The sequence below is a fragment of the Jatropha curcas genome, chromosome 9 (assembly GCF_041381405.1).
Source record: "Jatropha curcas cultivar XTBG-Jc1 chromosome 9, XTBG_Jcur_1.0, whole genome shotgun sequence".
Classification (NCBI taxonomy): domain Eukaryota; kingdom Viridiplantae; phylum Streptophyta; class Magnoliopsida; order Malpighiales; family Euphorbiaceae; genus Jatropha; species Jatropha curcas.
Window position 1 is genome coordinate 14508854 of NC_143159.1, and position 11272 is coordinate 14520125.

General features: G+C 34.0%; 1 protein-coding gene across 1 annotated transcript; it reads right to left on the reverse strand.

Moving 5' to 3' along the window:
* Positions 1-5411: 5411 nt before the first annotated feature.
* LOC149493683 (laccase-14-like) lies at positions 5412-11020 on the reverse strand. The gene is made up of 7 exons (XM_089726073.1): positions 10847-11020; positions 10571-10722; positions 9420-9664; positions 8375-8506; positions 6827-7418; positions 6023-6372; positions 5412-5667 (listed from the first exon to the last, which is right to left on the reverse strand). Exons 1-7 carry the CDS (start codon positions 10952-10954, stop codon positions 5531-5533), a joined length of 1716 nt encoding a protein of 571 aa, XP_089582199.1. The 5' UTR covers positions 10955-11020; the 3' UTR covers positions 5412-5530.
* Between the last annotated feature and the right edge of the window lie 252 nt (positions 11021-11272).

Sequence of the window (11272 nt, forward strand, 5' to 3'; positions counted from 1 at the left end):
TGAATCTTTCGGAATTGGAACTGCTTTTCTTTAATGGCAAATCTAAGCCAATGATATCATACATCAATGTGCTTCGTTCGTGCATGGTACATAGTATTTTTGCTCAAGTTTAATGCACTTTGACTATCACAATAAACTATATATTCTTCCTGCTGCACGCCCAATTCTTGAAAGAATCGCTTTAACCAAAGCATTTCCTTTCCTGCGTCCATTGCTGGAACGTACTCTACTTTGGTTGTTGATAACGAAACACATTTTTATAATCTTGACTGCCATAAAATAGCTCCCCCTGAGAATGTAAATAAGTATCCTGATGTAGATTTTCTTTCATCAAGATCACAGGCCATATCAACATCTGTGTAACCAACAAGTGCAAGCTTTTCACCTCCAAAAGTTAGACATCACTTTGAAGTTCCTCTCAGGTATCTGAAAATCCACTTCACTGCTTTCCAATGTGTCATCTGGGGATTTAACAGAAATCAGATCACAATGCCAACTGCATGAGCGATATCTGGTCTTGTACACACCATTGCGTACATCAAACTTCTGACTGTTCAAGAATATGGAACATTTGACATATCTCCGTTTTCTTTCTCTGTTGATGGGTAGGATTTCTTACTCAACTTGAAGTGACCGGCAAGCGGAGTGCTAACTGGTATGGCATTCTTCATATTGAACCTCTCTAGAACTCGTTCAATATATTTTTCCTGTGATAACCATAACCTGCAGGACTTTTTATCTCAGATAATTTCCATTTCAAGAATTCGCCTTGTCGATCCCAAATCCTTCATGTCAAATGCTTTTGACAAATCACTCTTTAACCTGCTAATTATATCTGCATCTGGTCCAACAATTAGCATATCATCAACATATAAGAGAAGGATGATAAATTTACTATCAGGGAATTTCTGGACATATACACAAGGATCTGCATCTGTCCTTTTGTATCCTTGATTCACTATGAAAGAATCAAACTTTTTATACCATTGTCACGGCACTTGTTTCAACCCGTACAATCTCTTCTTCAAGCGACAAACCATGTCCTTTTTTCCCTTGACCTTGAAACTTTCCGATTGTTCCATATAGATTTGTTCCTCTAAATCCCCATGCAGGAATGCGGTCCTTACATCAAGCTGCTCCAACTTAAGGTTCAAACTGGCTACTAAACCTAGCACAACTCGAATAGAACTCATTTTTACAACCAGTGAAAAAAATCTCATCAAAGCCAATACCTTTCTTTTGAGTAAAGCCTTTGACGACCAATTGAGCTTTGTATCTCACTAGGTTGCCATCATTTTTCTTCAGTTTGTACACCCATTTGTTCTTGAGTGTTCTCTTCCCTTTTGGAAGTTTCACCAGCTCATACGTGTTATTCTTTTTCAAAGAATTCATCTCCTCTTGCATGGCCTTTATCTAGCAATCTTTATCTTTGCAAGATTGCACATCTTGGAAGCTCTCTAGCTCCCCCATCATCAGTAATCAAAATATAATCAGAACTAGGGTACCTTGTAGATGGTTGATGTTCTCTGGTTGACCTTCTTAATTGAGGTTCAACTCCTTCTTGTGGAATGGGGTTCTCTGGTTCCCGCTGCTCAACACCGTCTGCATCACTATTATCATCTACAATCATCTCTTGATCCCCCACGACTGGCTCTTCTTCTTTTTCCCATTCTGATTTTGGCATTCCTTCTCTCAATGACATCATCTGTAGGAATGCTTCCTGGTGTAATATCAAGAACACCATCACTTGTGGATTTTTCACAAGTTGTATCTGCCACGATCTCATTCTCATGGAATACTACATCTCGGCTCCGGACAACTTTCTTTTTCACTGGGTCCCATAACCTATAGCCAAACTCTTCATCTCCATAACCAACAAAAGTGCAAGGAACTGACTTATCATCAAGCTTTGATCTCTGCTCCTTCGGAACATGCATAAATGCCTTGCAGCCAAATACCCTCAGGTGAGAGTATGAAATATTTCTCCCTGTCCAAACCTTCTCCGAGAGATGAAAATCCAAAGATACTGAAGTTAGTCGATTGATTAGGTAGACAGCAATATTGATAGCTTCTCCCCAAAATGGCTTAGGTAAGTTGGCCATTTTGAGCATGGATCTGACTCTTTTAACAATGGTGCGATTCATCCGTTCAGCAATGCCGTTGTGTTGAGGCATACCAGGAATTGTCTTTTCATGCCTGATACTATGCTGACTACAATAATCTCTAAACTCCTCAAAGACATATTCACCACCATTATCCGTGCGCAAACACTTCAATGCCACTCCAGTCTCCCTTGCCACCATCACATGGAATTGCTGAAAGTACTTGAATACTTGGTCCTTTGTGCACAACACATATATCCATGTTTTTCGTGAGAAACATTAATGAAGGTTAAAAAATATCTACTTCCTCCAAGGGATTCTACCTCAATGGGACCACATACGTCAAAGTGTACCAACTTCAACTTGTTGTCTCTCCATCTAGAGCTTTTCTGAAATGAGACACGATGTTGCTTCCCAAATAAACAATGATCATAAGGATTTACTTTACCTTTGGCTAATGGATGAGGGACTTTTTAGCCAGCATATTCAACCATTTCTCACTAACGTGCCCCAGCCGCTTATGCCACAAATTTGGTAAAGCATCATCTCCAACTGTATTCAGTAGACCCGCACATATTGTTTATTGCGTCTTATATAGCGAGCAACATAGTTTTCCTCTAGCCACCACCAAAGACCCTTTGGTAATTTTTCAGTTACCATCACTTGTATGATGGTGATAACCTTCTTTGTCCAGTACACTGACAGACTATAGGTTCAACCGAAGATCAGAAATATGTCTCACATCTTTAAGTGTTAATGTGCACCCGACACTTGTTTTCACGCAGACATCACCGATTCCCACCATTTGCGAGACACTATGATTACCCATTCTAATGGTGCCAAAATCTCTTGCTTTATAGGTGGAGAAGTATTCCCTTTTCGGAACACAGTGGTATAAAGCACCGGAATCTACTATCCACTCGGTATCTGCATCTCCAACATGACAGCAATCTGCATCATGAGAGACTAAAGTCACCTCACCATCTTCTGCTGAGACTGTAGCAGATGTATTTCTGTCATTCTCCTGTCTTCGATTTGCATTCTCCTGTTTGAGTAAACGACAATTCCTTTTGAGATGACCCTTCTTACTGCAATGGTAAACACTTTCTCATTTCTCTAGACTTGTATCTACCACCTGACTTTTCATGCCTTGGACCTTTACTCTTGCTCCAGCCCCTATTCTCTGTGATAAGGACTTGTGAACTAGTACTGGCAACGTCTCTTCTTCATAGTTCTTCATTGAGTAGTCTATTCTTTACCATAGATATTGTTACCACACCATTTGGAGCTAAGTTACTCAATGATACCACAAGAGTATCCCAACTATCCGGTAGAGATTCCAACAGCATGCTTGCATCTCGTCATCCAAGGACATACCGCTAACCACTAACTCAGTTACGAGTCCTTCAAAATTATTCAAGTGTTGTGTAACTGATCGTCCCTCTGACAGCTTCAAGTTCATGACTTTACGAATCATGAACACTTTTCCTTGAGCATTTGTAGCCTCGTACATATTCTCTAATTTCTTATAGGGAATTTGGGGATCTTTTTCATTTCTCACGTGGTTGTACAGACTAGCATCTATCCATTGCGTATTGTACCCAATGTCTGCTTTTTTAACTTGTTCCACTGCTTTCTTTCGTTTCTTCTGGCTTTGCATTGTCACCTTCAATTGGATCGTACAGATATTTGCAAATGAGGTAGTCCTCCATTCTGGATTTCCACATTGAATAATTCAAATCCGTCAATTTGATCATTGCAAAAAACTGACAGAATTTCAGCCTGGCTCTGATACCAGTTGTTGGGATTAATGCTGCTCTAATCCCGAATGGGCCCGCGGAAAAATGCCGGTGGTAGAAGTAAAAGTAAAATTACCGACGGTAAAAATTAATAGCCGATAAAAATTTTAATTACTATTACCACATTTACGTCCAATAATTGTGTATTGGATATTGACGACCGAATCCACCAGAAATAATAATCACGGTAAAAATTAAATAATTACCGTAAATGCCAAAAAAATAGGGACACCGAGATTTACATGGTTCACCCTTCAATGGGCTACATTCACGGGACAAACTCTAAATAATTCTTCCACTATAAAAATAGTAGTACAAAAGAGATTATACAAAAAAATAGTGGCACTATAAGTGTTTCCCAAAAAAAAAAAAACACCCTAAAAATTATAATTCTCACTATTTTTTTCTCTTTTCCAATTTTAGGAACCCTTTCCCAAAATTCTCTACACTTAACTGTGTAGACTTCTTCGTTTTATGTTTATACGTCTGAAGAGGTAATATTCTCCTATATTTATAGGAGAAAGGGACGTGTAATTAATGCGTCCACCGACTCACACGTTAATTAAGACGTCTATTTCTCCTCTTTTTATTTCTTTATTTAAAACGTGTATATAACTGTATACACGTTTGAATCTTTTTTTTTTTCATTTTCAAAAATATATGGGTCCCATATGTCGGAGTCACCCCACAACATCATCGTGCCTAAGCCTGCTAATTGTGAATTTCATTATTTTTATTCGTTGATATCTTCTTGTGGTTTTGTTGGAGAATGGATGTTTTTAATGAGCTGTTTATTAATCGCGATATTAATTGCATTTTATCTATTGAAACATGTGCGAGGGAATGTTGGTCCAGCCTGCCGTGTCTATGAATGACTGGATATTAAATGTATTTCAGGTTGTAACATTGAATAATTTGTTTTTAACCATGTGGGTGATCTGGCAAAATCGCAATTTTGTCTTCTTGGTTTTTCAGTTGGCAAGCTGCTCAGCTGCTTCTTCAACTTCTTGCAAATGGCTCCCATGGTTTGATCATATGATCCAAGCCTCCTGCTGCTTTTGTAAAATGTATTATTTATGCTGGTTTGAGTATTGACACATGATGCTGGTGGTGTTATTTTTGAAAGTCGGGTAAAAGCCAAATGCCTAAACAAAGTTATCTTTGAAACAGACTCGTTATCATTGGTGCATGCTATAAAAAACAGTTCCTTTAACAGATCTTATTTTGGTAGCATTGTTTTTGAATGTAAGACTTTATTTAAAGAACTTGTTCAATGTTTTTTGTATTTTGTAAAAAGGTCAGCGAATGGCATTACTCACTATTAGCAACTCAAGTGTCTGTTTTAAGAAATGGGGTTCTGTTTTTATTTCTGATTCTTTGTGGATTGATTTGCCTTAATATACTATTTTTCCCAAAAAAAAAAAAAAAAAAAAAGTTAAGCATTCTCTCCATAAAACATTAATAAAAGACTCGCAGATTAACCGCAAATGACTATTATTTGAAATTCCAATAAGCAAACAAGAAAACGACATCCAATTAATTATTCATCAACTCCAAACAGACCAAACAATTACAAAATTGGGAAATAAATAAATAAAAGTTGAAAACATTAAAATGAGATTAAAATTTTTAAACAGTACAAGTAGGCATATCCGCTGGAGGAGGAAGCATTCTACTTGCTCTGCTGCGTCCTTCCTTCACTATAAGCACAGTATCCATGCCCCAACTTGCATGTCGTTCTAAATGACAGTGCATAAACCATACTCCTGGAGAAAAATATTTAAGAAACATTATTCATTAACCCATTTTGCATATTTTTTTCTATCTAATATTCCATACCTCTGCAGTGCAAATTCAATAAATTAAATTTTAATAAAATAAACTGAATCAACTTAAAATTTGAATTAGACCGAATTGAATTTGAATCTATTTAGTTCAATTTAATTGTACAATTTTAATTTTTTTGCTTAAATCAGTTTGAATTTCTTTTTTCTATTAAAACTTACCAACTTGAAAAAGTCAAAATAAACTGATTGATTCAATTCGATTTAATCAATTTAATTGAAAACTGCTCAACCTAATTAATTAAACATATAAAACGATCAATTGAGAATTACATACCAGGATTATTAGCATAGAATCTAATGGCAGCCCAACCATTTCTAGGGACTCCAATAGTGTTAACTTCTGGTGGATCAATGAGATTGTACTTCTTGGGATGAGTGGTACTATCGTAATTTCCTGTACCAATTCCAACCAAGTAGAAGCTAAAACCATGAAGATGCATTGGATGATTTTCTGGTGACTGAATTGCTGTCCCTTGGAATACAAGTTCAACATTTTCACCATATTCTATTGGTATCACTTTTGTCCCTTGTGTTGTGTATTGTGATATATTTGTCACATTTCCTGTAAAGTTGAATAGATTTGGCTGACTTGGGAAGTTTCTGTCAAATACATTTCTGATGCTCCTGTAAAATTAATTAAAAGATTTCAATTAATATTCCTCAAATAAATTTCTAATGCCATAAAAGTCAAAAACATATTTTGCAATACTCATCAAATATAATATATATTCTAATATCGCTAGCTGGACAATAATCAGAAAAGATGATTCAACCAAACTGAATCAAAATTTAAAAAGATTCAATTTGATTTTTTGTTAAAAAAAAAAAATTCTTCATTTTGTTGACTTAACTCAAAAGGTAAGTTAAAATCAAAAACCCAAATTGAACGGTTTGACTTATTTCAGTCTTATATACAATTTAATTTGGTTCAGTTTTTTCGATATAAAATTGATTAAAATTAATAATTAAAGTGCAATCTAATTAAACATGAAAAAAACATTAAAATTACTAATATTTAAACAGAAAAGTGTATTTTCCCAAATTTAAATTATACAGAAGAAGAGAATAATAAAAAAACCTGTAATATGCTCCAAGCACATCTATTTTTGGAGTGACAAAACTTATGTTGTTTAAGCTTGCAGATATGGTCTCATTGAGAGGTCCTTTGCAGATTTTTCCCTCAGGGCAGGGCAAAATATTCAAAGCAATGGTAATAAAAATTCTTCTGGTAATCTTCTTAGGGACTTCAACAGGATGCTCTTTACTGGCCAAGCTTTTCAATGAAGCAGTGAAGTTCAAAGCAGCAGTTTCATTGTTAGTAGCAGGAAGGGTAGGTAAAGGAATAGATTTAGGAGCGGAATACTTTCCTTCGTATTCAATAATTGCTTTAACACTTGTATCATCGTATTCTGCGAAACTGTCAAAATAGGGAGAAGAGAGCATATAATACTTGCTTGGAGATTGATTTGCTTTGACCAAAACGTCCATTGTTTGACCTGGTGTTATAAATAAGAAATCTGTTGTGAAAGGTTTTGTGTAAGCTCCATCTGATCCAACCACTGTAAGACTGTGATTGGCAATTCCGAAGAGCTGTTCTTCGTTCATTACTGCATTTACTATCCGTAGAAGATATGTCTTTCCATATCTTACCGTCAGTCTAAATGTTTTTCCTGCAACACAAATTAAGTTTATGCTCTACAGTTACAGCTTCATAAGGGGAATCGTTTGTTGAATCGATCAAACCATAGTGTAGAGTTTGAAGAACGAAGAAACTAGAAGGGTCTGCAAATGGTTGGTTCAGTCAAAATCGAACCATATCTATCAAATTGAAAACAAAACATAAGTTTTTTAAAATGTAAAATTGACTACAAGAACAAATCAGATTAAAGAAGAAGATTTAATAAGTAATGGGCAACAAATTGGAATTCAAATCAAACGGATTAGCTTAGGTAATGATTTGATTCAGTTTGACTTTTCAAATTTAGTTTTATTCAGTTCTTTTTTAGTTTTCAGGTTTTCTGGTTTGCAAAAATAAAGACTAAATCAAACTTGAAAATTTTTCATTTCTTTCTCTATTAAAATTTATATTAAATCAAATATCTTAATAATCAAACTGAACTAATTGGTTCGATTTGATTGGTTTCTGCTCAACCTGAACCAAAATCAACCCAAAATTAATGATATAGGCTTTTCGGATTGATCCGTCTAATGATTTTATTTATTGACTAATGATACTTGCTTTTAAATTCAAGTTCAGTTCTACAAGAATAACAAGTGGATTGACCGGTAATTTCCAATTAGAAAATATAGAGAAAAAAGATTTCCTATTAAATCTACATAAAATAAGAGAATAAATTAATAAAAAAAAATTTACAAGCATAAAACACTCTTCTAGGTTGGTTGGTTTGGAAAGCCTATCACTGGTTGGTTTGAAAAAACAACGATGATAGCTAGTCACTGTAATAAGGTTCTGAAGTTGGCTCTCTCTTTTTCTCTGTCCTTTTCTATTTTTACATTGGAATCTTTGCCATCTTTATATTTACCTTTACTGGCATGGACAGTAAACTAGTGATTAATTACTGATTGACTGCTTTCAAATATTGAGAAAGAGGAGAAACTTTAGTACCAGAGGAGCAGGCAGTGGAATTAACAACTCCGGTGTAGCCATTGATGGTGTGAGCATTTGAGGTATTTGGATTGCCACCAGTTTCCAGAGCCTCATCAATTATGGCCTTTAAGTCTCCCTTGTACCATGATCCTGCCAGTGGATATCAAAACATACAAATTAAATCGATCAAGGGCTCCGCATTCTTTTTTATTTTCTTTTTAATTTTAATAAAAAACCCTATATCTGAACCAGTGGAAGCAAGAAGAGTTAAGGGTGAGTAAACTTTGGCAAAAACTGAAAATCAAACCAATCAAATTATTTTTGGTTTTTAGTTTGGTTATCCAGTTTTCGGATTCTAATCTTCTATAATTTTGGTTTTCGATTTTTGGATCGGTTATTACAAAATACTTATTTTCTGAGTATAATTGAACCAATCGGTTTAGTACGATTTCTAAAATTACTTTGATTTGATTTAATTTTTTTTTTCAGTTTTTTAGTTTTTCCGTTTGGGTTCCGGTTTGTAAAATGCTAAGAAAGGTTAAGGGGCAAAGCAATCACGAAGCGAGAAACAAAATGTAGAGGGGATGAAAATTTTTTTGAGAATATAAGAGGGCAAAAATTGAAAATTTCATTATTTTATAGATAAAATTGATTGAAAATAGTAAAAATTATTAAAACTAAAATTTGTAATAAAATTTCATTTAATAAATTATTTTAACAAATAATTTTTATAATTATGATATATAAAATTTTAAAATAATCAAAAAGTTTTAACTATAGTACAGGATATTTCCATTCAAATTAATAATATAGTTGGAGTTATTTCATATATTCCATCTAGGATTATATATTGAATATATATATATATATATATATATATATTTTAACGTTATGAAAAGAGAGGGTGAGAATACTTATTAAAATTATAGATCTAAATAGGAGTAGGATAATTAATTGAAGAAAAATAATAATATTTTGTTTTATAAGAAAAAACTAAAATAAATTTTTAATAACTGAAATTAAAATAATTTGTTTTAGTAACAAGGATAGAGATGCAACTTACCAAGCACAAGAATCTGCTCCTTGTATGGTTCGGGAAATGGATAAGTTTTGCCACGTTTAGGGAAAATAACAAAGGCACCATGTACAGTAGCGCGAGACCAATCACTATGTGCATGCCACCAAAGGGTTCCTTCTTCATCTGATAATATAACCTTATAATTAAAACTTTTTCCTGGTTGGATTGGACACTGTGTTATGTTCTCTGGACCATCTGACCATGGATTTCTTGGCTGCTTCACTCCATGCCTTCCAAAAAAATAGAAAAATATGAATTTTTTTAACAGATGACAATTATTTTTCTATTTGTATTTTATGAATTTCAAATAGTTTTGTTTGGATAAAGAAAATTCAAAAAATAAAATAAATAAAAAATAACCGATTCCATATTTAAGGGAAATGGTTTTTTAAAAAATGTTAGGAGGCGAAATTAAAAAATATACCTTTTTTTGGGAAATTTTGAAAATTTTACTATTTTAGAGGGTAATATTTTGAAAAATATTTTGAGCTTGGAGCCGGGCCATGATGTCAATCATTTAATTCGGTTTGATTTAAATCCATCTTGAACCTGTTATGATATGTTCACTTAAGTTGGACACACACATCTACCACGAAGTGGTGGAGTGCCCATTAAGTGAAAGTGGCTGCCCATCTCTTAAGCGGTGTGCCCATTTTTCATCAAATAAAAAAAAAATAATAATAATAAATGAAGGAAAAACATGCAAATTTATCCTATAAATGGAGGAGAAGTTTGCTTCATCAAAGCACACAACAAGAAGAAGAGAACTCAAATTTAGAGAGAGTTCTTTAGTTTTAGGAATTGGGAAAAAAAAAAAATAATGAGGATTATAATTTTTGAGGTGTTTTTGGAAAACATTTTGAGTGCTACTATTTTTGTATTATTCTCTTTCTAAGTCTACTATTTTTAATAGTGGAAGAATTATTCGGAATTAGTCCCGTGGACGTAGCCCTAAATAGTTAAAGGTGAATCATGTTAATTTCTTTGTGTCATTTTGATTATTCTGCTGTCGTAATTATTCTCTTAATTTATCGATAGGGCCGAGAGGGCCTAACAGAACCAGTTATCATTTCTGGTTCGGAACCAAATTTTTACGGGTTCTACTTATACTGACAAGACAGAGAGTGAAAATTTACCAATGAATAGTGACACCATATTTTCCTTGGTTATGAACATTAACATAAACCAAATCTCCTTTACGAACACGAATCACTGGACCTGGAAAACTGCCATTCACAGTCAGCATACTTTTTATGCTACACAGCCTCGTAAAGTTTGTCTCCTTTAGCTGCAATTAAATCACACACATGCATGGAATTAAACTAATAAGACACTCAACAGAGAGAAAATTTTCTTTTTTCTAAAAGAAAAAAAAAAAGAAATATATAAACATGCTAAGAATTAGCACTTACAACAAAATCATAATAATGCACTCTAGGACTAGCCATGCAAAGCAACAGATTATCAAGAGACAAGATGCATAGAAAGCCTAGGACAAAATTGATCTTCGAGAAAACCATTTCCAAGAATTTTCTCTCAAGCCAAATAGAAAAGGAGGTACTGTGTAACCCTTAGAGATGTGTGTTTTCAGGTCGCCCTTCTGGGTTTGATAGCTTAATCTTGCATTTAGGAGGTATTTATAGGAGTTGTAACTTTGTAACCCTTAGATGTGTTCTTAATTATTGATGAACTGTCAATCTCGTCATATTCAATTTTATAATTATAAAAGTTTTTTACCTACTGCTTATTAAATTGAAAATTGAAAAAGCGAACGTGACAAAAAGAAACGTTAAAGGACAAAATAGAAAAACATGCAACTTGTAATTGTAAATACTTTT

Excerpts from the sequence above, each read along its gene's own strand:
- LOC149493683 (XM_089726073.1), bottom strand. The coding sequence starts at position 10,954 with ATGGTTTTCTCGAAGATCAATTTTGTCCTAGGCTTTCTATGCATCTTG. Across the intron at positions 10,723-10,846 it reads TGCATTATTATGATTTTGTT|CTAAAGGAGACAAACTTTAC; the intron begins GTAAGTGCTAAT and ends ATTTAATTGCAG. Across the intron at positions 7,419-8,374 it reads TTCCACTGCCTGCTCCTCTG|GAAAAACATTTAGACTGACG; the intron begins GTACTAAAGTTT and ends TTTGTGTTGCAG.